The sequence below is a fragment of the Vipera berus genome (genome assembly GCF_964194415.1).
Source record: "Vipera berus genome assembly, chromosome: W".
Lineage (NCBI taxonomy): Eukaryota > Metazoa > Chordata > Lepidosauria > Squamata > Viperidae > Vipera > Vipera berus.
The window spans coordinates 35,505,177-35,523,928 of NC_138210.1; the positions used below are offsets into that span (position 1 = coordinate 35,505,177).

Genomic DNA, 18,752 nt, shown 5'->3' on the forward strand with positions numbered 1-18,752 from the left:
GATATTTTTTAACATTACAAGTAATATTCCTTCCTAGTTTTCCAACCCATATCCTTCCTAAACATGAATCCCCATCTTCTTGATGCCTATATGTGAAATTCTCTACAGAAGAGAGACTCTTTTACTACTGAGATTTTTCATATGTCATGCTTTTTATTCAAAACAACATAAGCAAACAAACTAGTAAATATAACTATAACAAAGGTAGGAAACCATTTTTTTAAAAAGAGTAATTAAAATGTAACTAATTTGAATAATGTTTCTAACTTGGGAGGTCCCCAAGTTGTGCGTAGTTTGATTTCCAGAACTGTAAGTTTAGCAACATGGCTGTTATTACCAATTGCCATTAAAATGGTCATGGGTGGTAGGTGCATGAAAAGGCATGCTATAACCACCAGGAAAGGATACCTTTAAATGTCAGTTTCAGATAAATTTGCTTTCAAAACTGTTATTGCTAGATGTAATAATAGGGAGACTTTTCAAGGAGGAGATACCCAACTTGGCTCAAACACTTCATTTAAGAGAAGTGAATTTTAGGTTTACTTACAGTGGGTCCATCAGCACCAGGAGATCCCTTCTCACCAAGAGGACCAGGTGGGCCAGCAGGTCCAGGTTCACCAGGGCGCCCAGCAGGTCCAGACTCTCCACGGGGTCCTTTGTTTCCTTCCTTTCCACTAGGGCCAGGTGGGCCAGGAAGACCAATGTTGCCCTTTGAGGGGAAAAAAAAAGTAACAGACATATCAGTCACTGCAACATCCAGCCAAAAGGCTGAGTTGTATGCAACAATATTTTTTTAAATAAATCTTCATTAATTGAGGTGCTGTGTATGGGGATGCAATTATGCTTCCAATCAGACAGATCACTCTGGATGAGCAAAATTTTCTCTCCCTTTGGCTAATTATTTAGTTGTATGTTTCTTAAGGCCCCTTCAAGGAAACTAACTAACCACATTCTGAACAAGTGGCATGTTGAAAAAATCCAGCATTTTTAATTGACAGGCATTGATTCAATGAAATTTGAGGGTTGCATTGTGAGGGTTTTAATATTTTCCTCTTAGAGATCTTAGCCTGCCCTCTCTAACAAGAACTTCCAGAAATCTCTGGGAAATAAGGTGTATCTATATCAGTATATGTCCTAACATACATTTCCTGTCCATTCCTTCATTTTGTTGTGTATTTCTGAATTGAAACATCCACAAAATATCCATAACACTGAAGTAGGTAACCTGCATTCTATTACAAATGTTTTAATTTTTGTGCTGACCTCTTTCAGTCAGCAATTTGTAAAAAAAAGTGGGTGCAAAGCCTATTTCTAAGTAGAGTATTTTAAAGCTTCCAATTCAGAATTAAACATTAGACTGAATACTCATTGAAATTAATAGATGTTAGTCTCAAGAAAGGGAAAAAAGAAAAATAATTTGGGTATAACTCATTGGATATTAAGACCTGAATTTCTTCAGCCTTTTCTCACATTGGTAACATTTCCTCTTTATAATTAACATTATGGTCCTCATTTGCCAAAGGGCAAAAAATTCTCCTGGTGAATGATCTCACCCTGATGGCCATTTTGAGGTTTTGAGGATTTTTCCTCTTATTTATTGCCAACAATGACAAACTGTGTAGTTACTTACAGATGGACCAGGAGGTCCAACTCTTCCAGCAGCTCCAGGGAATCCAGTAGCACCCTATAAAAATAAAGAATTATTCCATTTTCAATTATCCTTTCCTACAAAAGAACACTAACACAGGTTCACTGTATACCATGTTCCAGTGAGTTTTGCAATTGTTTAAAGGGGTTTGGTTTTATTCAAAAATGTGAAAGCTGGCCTGAAAAGCTCTCTCGGACCTTTTTAGCACCTTGTCTGCATACATCACTGTTTCTTATTTACATGAAGATGCTTTTATTTCTGATGCAGTAAGTTTTTTCTGAACTGCCAACTGGGAATCCCAAATATTTCAGACAGGTAAGAGTATAGGATCTAGGTCAGGGCTTTTCAACCAGTGGTACGGGTACCACCTGTGGTACATTGGCACCTGGCAGGTGGTAAATGACCATCCTAGAAAAGTGGTAGCAGGGGAAGGGAATGAGCTGAACTGGTGCACAAGCTTGAGCGAGAGATGGCTGGAGCTGCAGGGTTGTCAGGGCTCAGCGGAAGCACCAGTGCCACTTTCCAGCTGATCGGCGCTTCTTTGGGACTGTCAGCTGGAGTTCGGCGCGGATCCTGGTGCTTTTGCTGAGCCATGAAGAAGCACCAATCATCTGGAAAGCAGCACTGATCCTGGTGCTTCTGCTGAGCCCAGAAGAAGCGCCGATCAGCTGGAATGTTGCAGCATCTCCAGGGTCTTGTGATTTACATTGAGATGCTTGGCAACTGATTCATATTTATGACGGTTACAGTGTCCCAGAGTCATGTGAAGTGACCAAAACCTGCTGCAACCACCCAGCAGACGGGGGGGGGGAATAAAAAACAAACACCCACCCCACCCCAATCCTCAACAGAAATGCTCACAACAATGGAAACCTCGGACAGAAGAAAGAGCGCCGCCGAGTGGGCAGGCAGGTATCTTGCTCAGCTGTGGCTTGGGGGGCACTTTTTTCAGTGCCATTGTAACTTTGAACAGTCCTTTTTTTTTGGTCATCAAGTTTTTGACACCTTGCTAGGCGACTGGTGGTACTCGGATATTGCCATATCCTAAAAGTGGTACAATGGGTAAAAAGGTTGAAAAGCCCTGATCTAGGTAATATACTATCAAGTAGTGCTAAGATTTGCTAGAAGGAGTTGGTGACAGGATCTAGAATAGGATTCTTTCACTATCATACTTGGTATTAAGCTGGCTAGTGAGACATTTTTAATATGGGCTGTCCTTCACTTCCCTATCAAGTAGCCAATGCCTTATATATATATATATATATATATATATATATATATATATATATATATATATATATATATATATATATATATATATATATATATATATATATATATATATATATATATATATAAAAACCATATTTATTTAAGGTCCTGTCTCAACTACTTAGTGTAGATTAAAAGCTATTAAAGAAAAGTTGCCTTTTTCTATTGTGTTCAGCAGTTCATAAGTGCTGAAAAATTTATTAATTTCCTAAATCAAATTAGAAAACCAAAGAAAATTAAGAATCAGGCTTTTTTAAAAAAAACTGTTACAATATTTTGCAGATTGAATTCTGCATTCTTCAAAACCAGGAACAATGATTTTAATCCTTAGTGAACTACCATTTTGTTGGAAGTCAGCACCCACTCATCCTGCTAGAGAAGGAAATATTTTGGGGGGATATTAAAAAGGACAGAATATTATATTTCCCCAAAGGAATAATGAAAAAACGTAGGCAAAGACAGCCCCAAGTCTCCCTCCTCCAAGCAGAAACCAAGCAGGCCAGCTTTTAGAAATGCAGATTTGATCATCCTTTCAGAAAGACTGTAGCCAGGAAGCTTGGAACTGATGGGATTAGAAAGACAAAGATCCTTAGAACCAACAACCCCTCACCCAAAAAAATCCAACACAGGACATAGCCATCATCCACAGCCCCAGGGAAGCAGGATATGACCTTTAGGACATAATAGGATTAACCCACCACCATCAGAATACCAAAAAGGACACTCAAAAGCTCAGGTCAAAGTTCATGCCACAGGAACAGGAAACAACTCCAAACACAAAAGCCCAAGAAAGTATAAAACCCACCACTCCCAGCTACATGTGGTCAGCTTTCCCAGAGCCACATTTCTGTCTGGCTCTGCTTTTCAATAAACTACAACCTTCATTCTAAAGCAGTCTCCATTTTGCTTATTCCCGGCTTGGACTGGAGCCTGATGAAGATTTTTCTTTCAACAATTTAATAATATAGCATCTGATTTAATAATACAGAAAGAACTCTTACTGACAGGGGGACCGGCGTTTCCACGAGCACCTTTGGGACCAGGAGCACCAATAGGACCCTGCAATCAATAGGGAAAGGTTAGCATGAAACTAAAGGCTGAGAGAAGGGAAAATTTTCATGGAAGGGACTGGGAAGCAGTGCAGGAGAACTTACAGCAGGGCCAGCAGAGCCAGTAGCTCCAGCAGGACCAGGAGGACCAGCATCACCTTTAGCACCAGCATCACCAGGTTCACCTTTAGCACCTGGTTGTCCATCAGCACCCTATTGGAGTAGAAATAACACAGATGGTGAAGATCAGGGAGATGGGGACAGAAACATAGTTGTATATTGATTCTATGAGATTTAATTTCCACTTTTCTATGCATTTTCCAAATATATCTAACTAAACCAACCCTTGAACCAAAGTAATTTCCTGTTGTATGGTTTTCTGGATCTTCCATAGATGATCAACCAGGGAAAGGTAATGCAGAAGGCCTAGGATGTGGGATTTGATACGTTTTAAGAAATTTGCTTGCAGATTTATATCTCTGTTACTATGGGCAGAACTGCTGATTACAACCCTTTACCCTTCAGTTACTGGCTGAAGTAGAACAAAAAAAAATCAGATGCACAAATTAAAGAACTTGCAACAAAAATCAAATTGTCTAATGTTCTTGGGAATCTCAATTGAACTGGTTCTGTGACAACTCTCCATTATCATCCAGATCATTTGCTTCTGAAAAATACTCCTAACATAGATTTAGGTGGACACAGTGACTTGCATTCTGGACTTCTATTGGTTTGTGTGAGTTCCAAAATTGTTCAGAGTATCAAACTTTATTGGGAAAATTATTTGTATTCATTCATATATATCCAGTAACTGTAATTAGGTTATACATAAGGACAAATTGACTATGATCCTAACTCTGGAATTGATTGGTTCAACTTTCTTTTCCTACCAAAGGTCATCTGTTGGTAATCTATGGCTGTTTTCTGGTTCACTTCCTATGCTCCTACAAGAATACAACAAAGTAAACTGATTTTTTTATTGAAAAGTTTTAAAATACATTTTTGAAACATATACCCCATCTACCCCACCCCTCTCCCCATCCCTCCCATCCCAACACCCCCCCCCAACTTCCCAGAGCCGAATACAGGGTATTACATCATACAATCTTACTCTAAAATATTCTAATTACTATAATTACTCTTTAAACCCTATCGCACTTTAACTCTCCTTAACCATAGAAAAGAAAAATAATATAGCCTCTAATTACAATAACTAATAACTATTCAAATGCTAAATGATACTTTGTAGTCCCATATTTGTTCTGAATAAAATCAATCCATCTTTTCCATTCCACTATATATCTCTGTTGTGAGTGATCTTTCACATATGCCAAGATTTTAGCCATTTCTGCCAAGTTCGAAACTTTCAAAGTCCATTCTTCAATAGTAGGCAGGTCCTCCTTCTTCCAGTATTGCGCTACCAAGTGTCTTGCAGCTGTTATTAAATTCAGCATCAATTTGGTTTCTATAGCAGTACAATCAGTGATAATACCCAACAAAAACAATTGTGGTAAAAATCTTATCTTTTTCTTAAAAACCTTCTGCATATTCCACCAAATTGTAATCCAAAAAGCTTTAACTTTTTACAAGTCCACCATACATGATCTCGTGCCTTCAAAACTGTATTAAGACGATATCTTATTCCAGCAAAATTCACCACAATCCCCATTGGAATCTCCCATCTGAACTGAAGCTGTTGTTTTTTCAATTCTTCTGCCAAAAAAGCAAATTCTTTCCTTTTTCTCAAAACCTTTGGGGGAATCTCTTTCAGAATCAACACCTCTTGACCAGTAATTGTAAATCTCTTATTATAAAAAATTTGGATAATCTCATTTCTTATCCTCCTCTTCGTAAAATACACCACCACATCTCTTGGCAATTTCCTCTGCCTGGCAATCCAAGAGTTAACTCTGAAGACTTTATCTATCTCCCCAAAGAATTCTTCGGGTTTAAACCCCAAAATAGGTGCCAAAGCATCCACCAGCATCTCTTGCAAGTTCTCCTGAGAATTCTCTTTCAAATCTCTGATCCTTAGGGCAAACTCCATATCTCTATACTGTATCATCAGAACCTCTTCCTCTGTTTTATCCATTTTAAATTCAGCTTCACCCATTTTAGCCTCCAACAACAAATTATTTTGTTTCACTTCTTCCACCCGTTCATTCAAAGTCTCAATACATCCTGCCAGCACCTGAAGTGCTAAGAGAATGTCCTCCCGCATTTCCTTGTTCTTCTCCTCAATAAGCTCAGCCACCTGTTCAGTTATTTTTTCAGTTATTTTTTCAGACTGAGTGGCTAAAGCCATTTTTAAGGCATCTTGCAGGTCCTTTAACGTTACAGGTGGAGAAGCTGCAGGGGATGATGTCAAAGACTGCAGTCCAGATTGCTGAACAGGTGATGTCCCTGCACTTTTAGTAACAGGGATTCTAGGAGGCTTAGAAGCCATTTTAAAGGCACTTAACTCTCCGTTCACACTTTCACTTCTCTTCTCCTTTAAGAACTAAAACCACATCATGTAAGTTCAGGCAGAGCAAATTTAAAGTCCAATTCCTCCTCAATCTCCCAGCAAACACTTTCACTATAAAAAAGTGAGAGAGGGGGAAAAAAGAAAAACCCCTTCACCTCTTATAAAAAAGGAAAAAAAAGTTCTTCCCCTCTCTCCTCCCTATTCACTCAGATACCATTTTCCCTTTCTTTTCCAAATAGTAAGCAGGACGAAAAAAGAATTGTTTTTCGAGGGTTAAAGCCTTGTACTTGCTGTTTATACGACTCCTGTCTCCGCTCTGCTGCAACAATGTTTCTAGATGTCAATCAAATCCGGCAGAAGTGGATTCAGCGTCTTGTTCTGCTAACGGCAGAAGAGTCCTCCGCTCCGGAGACTCCCAGGCTTTGGGGGGGGCCCTCACCCTTCAAGCCCCAGAACAAACGCTCTGGGGCTCTAAGGGGGCTCTGCCCCTACCTGGGAACTCCCCCTCCCCTCTTCACCCGAGGAGTGGGGTTTTCACACCACGAAGCAGCTGATTGGCGGCTGCTCAGCGGTTTAAACAGAAACGAAGGGCCGGCGGTTGATTCCAACCGTCCGCGATGCTGGAGAGCCACCCGGAAGTCCCCAACTGATTATTGAATTAATCCAAAGTCTTGGTTAACACCAGATCACACATTTATCTAATGGGCTGGATTCACATAATAAGCTAAACTACAGAAAACACCCAATCAAATCAAACACTTATTAGGTTTACCATGTTATATAAATATATCTGCTAGAATTCTAAGACTAAGCATATTGTGTGAACCACCTTCACCTCATCATAGCTTTAAGAGGATGCAAGCATTTTAATGGGGTTCCTGAGAAGTAGAAGATATTTTCCATCTTACTTACAGGCGGGCCAGCAAATCCAGCAGGCCCAACAGGGCCAGGTTCACCACGATCTCCCTGGGAAGGACAAAAAACCAAAAATGTCATGATGAAATGAAAGAAATGCAAACTTAAAAAGAAAGAGAGGATTTATTTAAGAGCTGTATAGACTGCATTTCAGGATAAGGCATCTCAAGGCAAAATGAAAAGCAAACCTAGGAAGGAAAATTACTTACAGGAGCACCACGTGCACCAGTGGGGCCAGCAGGGCCAGAGGGACCAGTTTCACCCTGGGAAAGAAGAAAAAGAGGGAAGGCTAAGCACCAGACATAGTAATAGCTTTCTATGCATTAATAGCTTGTTATAATTGTTAAGAAACAAAATTAGAATGTGCAGAATGCCTTATACAAGGCTTGCAATGCACAAAGGAAAGTGTACTGGGACCTTTAAGAAGAAAACAGTAAAAGGCAAACTAACTTGAGTTGTAACATAACAATATTTTTACTCAGACAATATAACACAAAACAAAAAAAAATTACATATAGTCCAGTTTTCAATCCAAGGTCAGTAACGAAGAATCACCATTGAATAACAGTTCAGGAGTAAACAAAGTCAAAGTCAAAAAACCTTACCAGTTAAAAGTCAAATATCAATACACACAGTAACAAGTCAGTTAGAGAAAAAACACTAGAGAGCGTGAGCAAGTCTAACATCTGAAATTCATTTATGCTGAATAGAATTAGTCACACCCTTAGGCCATTTCTATTCTTAAAGGTACACAACCATATTATATGTATTTCACCCAAACCAGGTTAGGACTTTAATTCCTAACAATAATAATTTGTTATAAATATTATAACAAATTATATTTGCTATAATGTTGAGACTCTAGAAAGAGTGCAGAGAAGAGCAACAAAGATGATTGGGGACTGGAGGCTAAAGCATGTGAAGAACAGTTGCTGGAAATGGGTATGTCTAGTTTAATGAAGAGAAGGACTAGGGGTGACATGATAGCAGTATTCCAATATTTGAGGGGCTGCCACAAAGAAGAGGGAGTCAAGCTATTCTCCAAAGCACCTGAGGGCAGGACAATAAGCAATGGATGGAAACTAATCAAGGAGAGAAGCAACCTAGAACTAAGGAGAAATTTCCTGACAGAACAATTAATCAGTGAAACAACCTGCCTCCAGAGGTTGTGAATGCTCCAACACTGGACGTTTTTAAGAAAATATTGGACAACCATTTGTCTGGAATAGTATAGGGTCTCCTGCTTGAGCAGGGGGTTGGACTAGAAGACCTCCAAGGTCCCTTCCAACTCTGTTATTCTATTAATAATGTACTGTAAGAAGGATTTCTTACAGTCAGTCTTATATTCAGTACTACCCACTGCTTGGATAAAAGTCACAAATGCCATCATTTCTAACCAGAGATTCACTGAGTTCCAATAGAAAAATACAGGTTTCCTGTTATTTGTGACTATTAAGCTAAAAGAACATAACAATGGTTAAGAGGTATCAACAGAGTTTTAAGGGACGTGGGAAGAATGGTCATATCTTTTGGGTGAGTGGGTGGATTAGCCAGTTTCTAGTCTATGTTCATTTACAAGTACAGGTGAAACTCAAAAAATTAGAATATCGTGCAAAAGTTCATTTATTTCAGTAATGCAACTTAAAAGGGGAAATTAATATATGAGATAGACTCATTACATGCAAAGCAAGATAGTTCAAGCCGTGATTTGTCATAATTGTGATGGTTATGGCGTACAGCTCATGAAAACCCCAAATCCACAATCTCAGAAAATTAGAATATTACATGCAACAAATAAAACAAGGAGTGCACATAGAACAATATTGGACCTCTAAAAAGTATAAGCATGCATATGTACTCAGTACTTGGTTTGGGCCCCTTTTGCAGCAATTACTGCCTCAGTGCAGCGTGGCATGGAAGCTATCAGCCTGTGCCACTGCTGAGGTGTTATGGAAGACCAGGATGCTTCAATAGAGGCCTTCAGCTCTTCTGCATTGTTCGGTCTCATGTCTCTCATCTTTCTCTTGGCAATGCCCCATAGATTCTCTATGGAGTTCAGGTCAGGTGACTTTGCTGGCGAATCAAGCACAGTAATCCCACGGTCATTGAACCAGCTTTTGGTGCTTTTGGCAGTGTGGGCAGGTGCCAGGTCCTGCTGGAAAATGAAGTCAGCATCCCCATAAAGTTCATCTGTGGAAGGAAGCATGAAGTGCTCCAAAATCTCCTGGTAGACGGCTGCGTTGACCCTGGACTTAATGAAGCACAGTGGACCAACACCAGCAGATGACATGGCTCCCCAAATCAACACAGACTGTGGAAACTTCACACTGGACTTCAAACATCTTGCAGTGTGTGCCTCTCCATTCTTCCTCCAGTCTCTGGGTCCTTGGTTTCCAAATGAGATGCAAAAGTTGCTCTCATCAGAAAAGAGGACTTTGGACCACTGAGCAACAGACCAGGTCTGTTTTTCTTTAGCCCAGTTAAGATGCTTCTGACGTTGTTTGTTGTTCAGGAGTGGCTTGACAAGAGGAATACGACATTTGGAGCCCATGTCCAGGATCCGTCTGTGTGTGGTGGCTCTTGATGCACTGACTCCAGCCTCAGTCCACTCCTTGTGAAAGTCCCCAACACTTTTGAATGGCCTTTTCCTGACAATCCTCTCCAGGCTGCGGTCATCCCTGCTGCTTGTGCACCTTTTTCTTCCACACTTTTCCCTTCCACATAACTTTCTATTCATGTGCTTTGATACAGCACTTGTGGAACATCCAACTTCTTTTGCAATTACCTTTTGAGGCTTTCCCTCCTTATGGAGGGTGTCAATGATGGTTTTCTGCACAACTGTCAGGTCAGCAGTCTTCCCCATGATTGTGATTCCTACTGAACCAGACTGAGAGACCATTTAAAGGCTCAGGAACCCTTTGCAGGTGTTATGGCTTAATTAGCTGATTAGAGTGGGACACTTTGAGCCTAGAATATTGCACCTTTTCACAATATTCTAATTTTCTGAGACTGTGGATTTGGGGTTTTCATGAGCTGTACTCGATAATCATCACAATTATGACAAATCACGGCTTGAACTATCTTGCTTTGCATGTAATGAGTCTATCTCATATATTAGTTTCCCCTTTTAAGTTGCATTACTGAAATAAATGAACTTTTGCACGATATTCTATTTTTCTGAGTTTCACCTGTATACTTCAAATTATTTGCATATTAATCATGTCATTTTCAAATCTATATAAAATGGCATTTTTAATCTAGGTAGTTTAAATTCATCTAATTGTAATGTAAGGTTTCCACTCAGCCCCACAAACGTCTCTGCGCTACTCAGAAATTCCAAAGAGCCGAAAGAAACTCCTGAGCCGAGGTTTCAGCAAAGAAAACAACTTTATTTTGGCCAAGACAGAGTTGGGTAACCTTCTCCGTTTGTGGCTGCTTAGAGGGACGAAGGCACACCCTGTAGAGATTTCTTCTACCTTTTATACGTTTTCAAAATAAAGAGATTCAAGTCTCTGTACCAGGAGCAAGGAAGCACAGAAAAACAAATTCCAGAATGATGACTCATATACATCAATCCAAGCTAACTCACCTTCCCCCTCCCTATCTCCTGGACCACTGAATCCCACCTTGCTCCTTTCATGTAAGCAATCTCCTGTATATTTAGCATGAGACATTTACTTTTTCAATATACGTACACAAAACACTTGCTTCTATCTATAAGGTTGCTTGCATATTAAAAAATACCGTATTTTCCGGCGTATAAGATGACTTTTTAACCCATGAAAATCTTCTCAAAATTCAGGGGTCATCTTATATGCCGGGTGTTAGGGTTGGGGCGGTTTTATTGTCCGATGTTACAGGAAAAACCAGAGGCAACACCCCTCCACACATACACACATGCAGGCAACCTCAGCAGCTCATTGATAGGGGGGAGGAAGGGGGAGGGAATCACAAAATTGCTGTCTGTTGTCGAGCCCTGCGGGCCCGACACTACACAGGGGGTCTCGTTCCAAAAACAAGCCCTGCTTCACCTACTCACCCCCCCACTGCACACGGCTCGCTTCATGACCCGGCGCTCCGACAAACAAGGGAGGAGGTCGCCCGTAATCAGCAAGCCCGACTATCAGCTGATCGTCGGTTCCTGGCTCTGCAAACCCGATGACCAGCTGCTTCACGGTGTTTGCACGTGCCTGCATCGCAGGGCTTTGCTGAGGACCCCGCAGGCACTCAGGAGGACAGCCCAGTCTGCCTTGCCATACAGGGAGCTTGGGCACTACAAAACATGCCAGCTGTTCCCTTGCCTGCCAACGGACCTGTGCCGGGACTGCATGCTATAGCCTGCGCGCTGGAGGCAAGGGCCGGCTGTTTTCCATCGGTGTCAGATGGACTGGAGCTGGGGACTGCTGGAGGGCGGCCCTGGGACGTGTGGACGAGCCCGCTGGAGCCAGATATGGATGAGGGGGGGCAGTTGGTTGGAGAGGGATAGGCACACACTGGGAGCACGTTAGCATTTTCACCCAGGTTGGGGTAGAGGGGGTTTGGAGAAGAGTCACCCAGGATACTAACAGCAGCAAGGTTTACAACGCTGAAGTTGTCGAGAGTCGGAAGCATGTGGAGGTTAAAGAAACGCAGGCAGGCTCTGGATGCCGGAAGTGTACTTTGTACATTGCTAAGCACATTGATTTGTGCTTTATATTGTAAGCTGTCCTGAGTCTTCGGAGAAGGGTGGGATATAAATGGGATTTTTTTAAAAAAAATTGCGTACTACCACGCTTGGATCGTCTTGGAGACAGGGAGGGCTGGGCAGGCAGGGAGGGAGAGCTGACCCACCCAATCCAAGCAGACTTTGTATGCAGTGGGGTAGTCTTGTACGGCGAGTATAGCCCAAACCCTATAATTTAACAGGAAAAGTAGTCGTCTTATACGCCAGAAAATACGGTATATAAAACAGCTACAAACTAACACTACTAATATCAAGCTTAAGCATAATAAAATCATAAGCACAATAAGGTCCCTTCAGTAAAATAGATTGTTAATGCATTTCTCATAAAAATATGTTTATAAACCAGCAACTACATCATAAAATATGGGTAGGTGTAATATCCAAAGAATAACTGAATTCTAGTCTGTGTATTAAAATGGAAGATGCACATTTGTGTCTCTTTGCTTGAAATAAATGAAACCACTGAGTACCCCACTGATTTAGTTTCTAGCAGGGTGAAGGTTCATTCTCTAAGCTTTTGGGTTGGTTTACAAACGTTTCGTTCCCAGGCTAGGTGTTCTGTACCAGCCTGCTACCGGCCCTGCAGAAAAGGCAGGGATAACCCCTTTACAAACGGCAAGAGGCTGGAATTACGCCTGCCAAATTTATAGCTACAAAAACAAACAAGACACGAACCAAGAAACAGGAGCTTTAAGAAACACGAACTATCCAAGCAGTTAACTTCAGCAAACCAGCCCTCCCCACACATTCCCCTTATATAGAGTTCAGGGCGTGGCTTCTCTCTGCCTCCTTCCGAGAAGCCCCATTGCCTTCCTCTGTTTACTCCTAATTGACTGCCTCCTGCGTCGGGCGTCCTTGAACAGGGCCAGCTGTGGGTCATCTTCATCCACGCTGTCAGGCTCACACAGCTGGGTCTCCATGGTGACCAAGTGGGAGGGGCCTGGCTGAGGGCTCTCATCAGCAAGATCTTCAACCCCCTCAGCAAGGTCTTCAACACCCCCTCCTCCTCCTCTGAGTCGTCCGACCCAACTGCCGAACCCACAGGCTGACCCTGAATCACAACACTAGGTAACATCTTCAGCAGAGTTTAGGGGAGTATAATGTACTCATTCTATGACACAATTTAAAGCCCATGTATATAGCACTTTAATTGGTTGTGAGGAATAGCCTTTAGAAGGGATGTTTGGTACTCTGCAATCCCATGTTATCCAGGAGAGCATTCCATTTCTATCGCCTGGTGGCAGCTAGTCCTTTTTGCAAAGCTTTCCTTGATGCTTTGCAAAGAATGACAATCCAAGCTTGACCTGAGTATAGCAGATAGTTCCTAATTCATGCACAGATCTGTGTAGATGCCAGGAAATGTACACAGTAAGTGAAACACATAGCATAGCTTCCAATGACCATACTGTAAATCAGTGGGAGTTTGGGGAGAACAACTTGGTGTAATACTTGCCTTGTCACCAGGAGCACCAGCTGGTCCAGGTGGGCCAATGGGTCCAGTCAAACCTCTAGGTCCATCTTTGCCAGGAGAACCATCAGTGCCTTTGGGACCTGGGTCACCCTAGGAAAATAGGAAAGACAAAATAAGATTATCAATACTGAAAATATCAGAAGTGTATAAGAATTGGAAAGAAGATCCTTCTGTTGATGATACGTTATCTCGCACATTTGAAATTTTGAAATAAGTAGATTTCACATCAGGCTTGATGTTAGGAATTTTCTCTAATATATCTCAAAAGCTAAATATGAAAATCATGATCCTGGATTGCCCTCTTAAGTTTTACTTCTTACTAGAAGGCCTCAGGCCAAACTGGAAGACAACAATGGCCAATCAACCTCTTAATCTGGCTTGTGCTGTATTGAGGAAAATATCTGAATGCCAATGAATGGAGGATAATATAAACTTCACTTCTTCTTTGCCTTTATAATTCTCCCAGCAGTTTATTTGTATGGTGGCATTAGAGAAGGACGATAATTTATTGATAGATGAGAAATATGGATGCAGAAGACTGTAAATTCAACTACTGTCATACTTCGTCTACAATAAAAAGAATCCCAAGTTGCAATGTTGGGAACTGATGCCTACCTTCTTTTGGGGGCTAAACACCAAGCCTGACTCAAGGCTTATCCACAGGATATAGTCAACTTATGACAGCTCATTATTTGTGTAAATTATTCAAATTGCTAATAAAGAATTTGAGAGGCTGAGATGATCATTTCGAACTTATTATGTTCTCATCAGTCAGTCATACCCTTTATCTGAGATTCGAACCTGGGATAAGCCTTGAGTCAGGCCAAAGCAGGAAAGAAAGAGTTAATTAGCAAGGTGCATTCAAAAAGCCTTGACAAATTCTTAACACATATTTCCCTTGCCTTCTAGCTAATAAAAGAGAGAAAGAACCTGTGGCTCAGGAAGTTAAAACAACTGCCTAATATATAATCAGCCCAGGTTCGAATCTCAGATAAAGGGTATGACTGACTGATGAGAACATAATAAGTTCGAAATGATCATCTCAGCCTCCCAAATTCTTTATTAGCAATTTGAATAATTTACACACACACACACACACACACACACACACACACACACACACATATATATATATATATATATATATATATATATATATATATATATATATATATATATATATATATATATATATATATATATATATATATATATATATATATATATATATATATACATATGTATGTATATATAATTCCACGGTCCTATCCAAAATCTTACTATACCTAGTCTAAATCAGACTGGCCTGATGGAATATTTATGTCACCATAACAGGTAGTGAATATCTATGTCAAGATTGTCTCTGGGTACAATCTTGAAGAAACTTAAGCCATGCATGAAGCTGGAAAGTAGATGATACTTGGAAAAGAGTGGATGTTATTTGAAAAAGGCAGAATGATTTTTCTTGTTCTCCATCTTTTTAAGCATAGTAAGATGATGACTGCCATTTTGATGATAACAGTGTTCAACAATCATGTACTTACTCTATCTCCCTTGGCACCAGGCAACCCAGCAGCACCACGTTCACCAGGCATACCCTGAAGACCGGGAGGACCTTGACCACCAGGAGCTCCAGGAGCACCAGCATCACCCTAGAATTGTATAGTCAAGGCAACAAGGAAGGCATTGATCAGGAATGGAAACCATACAGAGAGGTGCCTATCTATTCTGAATTTCCTTTTTCTTTAAAAAAAATTATATTTTTTCTTCTATCTTCAGAATTCTATTCTGAATTTCCTGTATTTTTTCACACACTTTTCTAAGACAACATTTAATTTTTCTAATGTCCACAAGGCTTATTAGGGAAAAGAAAAAATGATATTGCTCTTAGGAAAGCAGCAGTTTAGTGGGTTGATATACTCTATCATTCTGAGTACCCAAGGCCAAGGTGTGTTCATTTATCTTTTAGGTAGCCTTTTCATCTTGACTTCATTAATCTCTCACCTTAGCACCATCGTTACCAGGAGCACCATTAGCACCACGGGGTCCAGGAGGACCTGCAGGACCTTGGGCACCACGTTCACCAGGGAAACCTCTCTCGCCCTACATGAAATAGTGAGTTGATTACAAATTGATTATGGAAGTGTTATTGGACAAATCAAAGACATATAGGAACCTAGAGAGAAGATCTTTACTTACTCTTGCACCAGAAGGACCAGGAACACCGACATCACCAGGGGGACCCTGCCAGAGTAGGGAGAAACAGAAATTGTTAAAAGAGAGCCATTAAGAATGCATTCAGGTAATGTACTTAATTTGACATGGGGGTGGATAGGTGGAATGTAGTTCAGCAAGAAATGGGTTGTTCATGCTCAAGTCTGAGGGCAAGATTAGACAGTTTTTTGCTTCTTTCAATTATGAAGTTATAGAGAATTTTAAATAGAAGAGCACATATGAGAAGGTATTTATTTATTTTTATTTTATTTTATTGAATTTATATACCGCCCTTTCCCGTAGGACTCAGGGCGGTTTACAGGGTATATAAAACATTGATACAAAAATTAAGAACAATTTAAAAAGATTAAATTAAATCCCTGAAAAAATATAAAACCCCAATTAAAACCCCGATTAAAACTCAGCCTGGGCCGGAAAGCTCAAAGAGCCAGGTCTTCAGGTCTCAGCGAAATGATCGAAGGTCGGGGGTGGTCCTAAGCTCCACGGGCAGCTGGTTCCAAAGGGCAGGCGCCCCCACAGAGAAGGCCCTCCCCCTGGGTGTTATCCGCCGGCATTCTTTTACCAGCGGCACCCTGAGAAGGCCCTCCCTGTGGGAGCGCACAGGACGAAGGGAACTTGATGCTGGCAGCAGGTGTTCCTTCAGATATCCTGGACCCAAGCCATTTAAGGTAGGGGTTTGGTTTTTTTAGTGGAAGTAAGAACTCTAAAATAAAGGTGTGCTGTAGAAGAAAGAAATATCCAATATCTTCTTCCATGAAGAAGAGATTGTTTCCTTCAAAATGTTTTATTTGAAATATAAATATTCCTCTGGATAAATTCTAAAGGTGGCTTTCCTAAACTGCCAATTACTTCTTCAGAAAAATAGAAAAAATAATTGAACCCTGCATATTCTGCTGCCATATTGATCATGCACTAGGCAAAGATGAAATTTTCCAGAAACTTTATTATTTTAATCTCAAGTCTTACCCTATTGAAATCTCCAGGAAAAAAGTTATATGTGTCATGCATTAATCTGCATTTAAAATTATGATCATACCACTTCCGGCAGACTCATAGAAATAGAATAGACTCATAGTCTTATAATACACTCAGTCTCAGTAATAGACTCATAGAAAAGGTGATTTGAAAGATCTAGTCCCAGATTACAGTAATGCAGGAATCCACTGTTACAACAGTACCCCTGAAAAGTGACGATCTGTTGTTATCAATGTCCCTCACTGGATGAAAGAGTCCACCATCTTCAAGGATGGTCTGTTCCAAACCTGGGAAAACTACTAAGACTTTACAAGGGAATGGGAAGGTATAGTACAAACCTTGCATGCTTAGCAAGAATCAGATGAATATTTGTTTTTTTTAAAGAGGCTTTTCCAATCAAATAACTGTTTCATCAAAAGAACCTGAACTGGTCATAATATTGTCCTGAAGAGAAGGTAAACCCAGTGGTGGCATTCAAATATGTGAACAACCAGTTCTCTGTGTGGATGCCACTTCCGGAAATCCATTCTGGGCCTGGGCAACAAAAAAATTAGCTACCTGTTCTGCCGAACTGGTGCAAACCAGCTGAATCCCACCACTGGGTAAACCTCCACCTACTAAAATTCTCTACAACTACTAAAAGACTGTAGGAATTGGAAATTCTAAAGCAGAAACATGCTGAAGAGGCCTGATTTTCCATATGTCAGTAGATGCTTTTCAATTATTGGATGATGCATGCATCCATTTGAAAAACAAATACAAAAAAGCCCCAGTGGGGAAAATGGTAGCCATTATCTAAAGTACGGTTATTCTGGAGAATATTTGTGCTGAATTCAGACTCCAAAGTAGCCTTTTCTAAATGGAGTCCTGCAACTCAAGGGTCCTAATTTAGTTTCTCCCTGCTTTAAAGTATGTACAGACCCCATAATTCCTTCTTTATACTTCTGCACAAAGGAACACATTACATACTTGTTCACCAGGCTTTCCAGCCTCACCAGGGGCACCAGTGGGGCCAGGAAGACCCTAAAAACAGAAGTCAGAAGTGAAGAAAATATTAGCTTTGATAGAATTGGATAAGCTTGGCAATCAAATACAGCTTGTTAGTCTTGCTAGCACCTCATGAATTCTACATGCTTATATTTTACAGCAGTGTTTTTCCAACTTGGCATCTTTAAGACCTGTTGATTTCAACTCCCAGAATTCTCCAGCCATCTGAAAACACTGTTTCAGATTTCTTATAGACCTCATGATTTGAAAGGGGGAGGGATATATTTTTTGACTATTTTAGTTCAGTTCTCCTTCCACACCTTTCAGCTCCTTGTCACAAAATGATTAAATAAACCTACATCATTTGAACATCGAAAAGAAACAAAAACAATTGTATTAAATCTTTAACTAGTGTCTGCCATTCCAAATTTGGTATTTTGTTGTAGAGAGAATATACACATTTGTTTTTTGAAGTAACCCTGCTCACCTGAAAGCCAGGAGCACCAGATGGACCTTGTTCACCTCTTTCTCCAGCAGGACCCTGTAATAGAAAGGTAGGAAAGTTCAAGCCTTGATAGAATTCAAAAAGAGATAAACATTCATAATATTGTAGAAGGAGAAATCAGGAAGAAGTTCCTACTTACAGCTGGGCCTGGAGGACCTTGAGCACCAGCATCACCATCTTTGCCAGGAGCACCCTGGGAGAAACCAAGGAGGAATAAGCATTAAAACAAGCAGAGCTCAATGTTTTTAAAATAAATCTTGCATAAGAAATGGGTTGATTGAAAACCTTCCCACTTACCACATGATCAGATAATTTATCCTCCTAAAATATTCCTGCCACTTATCATTGCATGCAATACCATCTCATTTGGGGTATTGTGGATATAGTAGTGAAGGTGATGGACTGGCATGGGGGAGTCCCAGCGTTAACCCACACTCAGTCACAAAGCCTACTAGATGACTTTGAGCCAGTCCCTTTCACTAAGCCTAACCTATCCCACATCATT

General features: G+C 40.6%; 1 protein-coding gene across 1 annotated transcript in view; it reads right to left on the reverse strand.

The window, feature by feature from the left end:
• Nucleotides 1–18,752, reverse strand: part of LOC308676257 (uncharacterized protein) — a gene marked incomplete at its 5' end in the record, with an annotated part of 69,619 nt that overhangs the window by 11,500 nt on the left and 39,367 nt on the right. Inside the window, 13 exons of the mRNA XM_081342071.1 lie at nucleotides 548–709; nucleotides 1,631–1,684; nucleotides 3,926–3,979; nucleotides 4,075–4,182; nucleotides 7,349–7,402; nucleotides 7,561–7,614; nucleotides 13,528–13,635; nucleotides 15,090–15,197; nucleotides 15,567–15,648; nucleotides 15,745–15,789; nucleotides 17,725–17,778; nucleotides 18,230–18,283; nucleotides 18,387–18,440. Coding sequence (XP_081198197.1) covers nucleotides 548–709; nucleotides 1,631–1,684; nucleotides 3,926–3,979; nucleotides 4,075–4,182; nucleotides 7,349–7,402; nucleotides 7,561–7,614; nucleotides 13,528–13,635; nucleotides 15,090–15,197; nucleotides 15,567–15,648; nucleotides 15,745–15,789; nucleotides 17,725–17,778; nucleotides 18,230–18,283; nucleotides 18,387–18,440 — 991 coding nt within the window. The remainder of the gene's footprint in view (nucleotides 1–547; nucleotides 710–1,630; nucleotides 1,685–3,925; nucleotides 3,980–4,074; nucleotides 4,183–7,348; nucleotides 7,403–7,560; nucleotides 7,615–13,527; nucleotides 13,636–15,089; nucleotides 15,198–15,566; nucleotides 15,649–15,744; nucleotides 15,790–17,724; nucleotides 17,779–18,229; nucleotides 18,284–18,386; nucleotides 18,441–18,752) is intronic.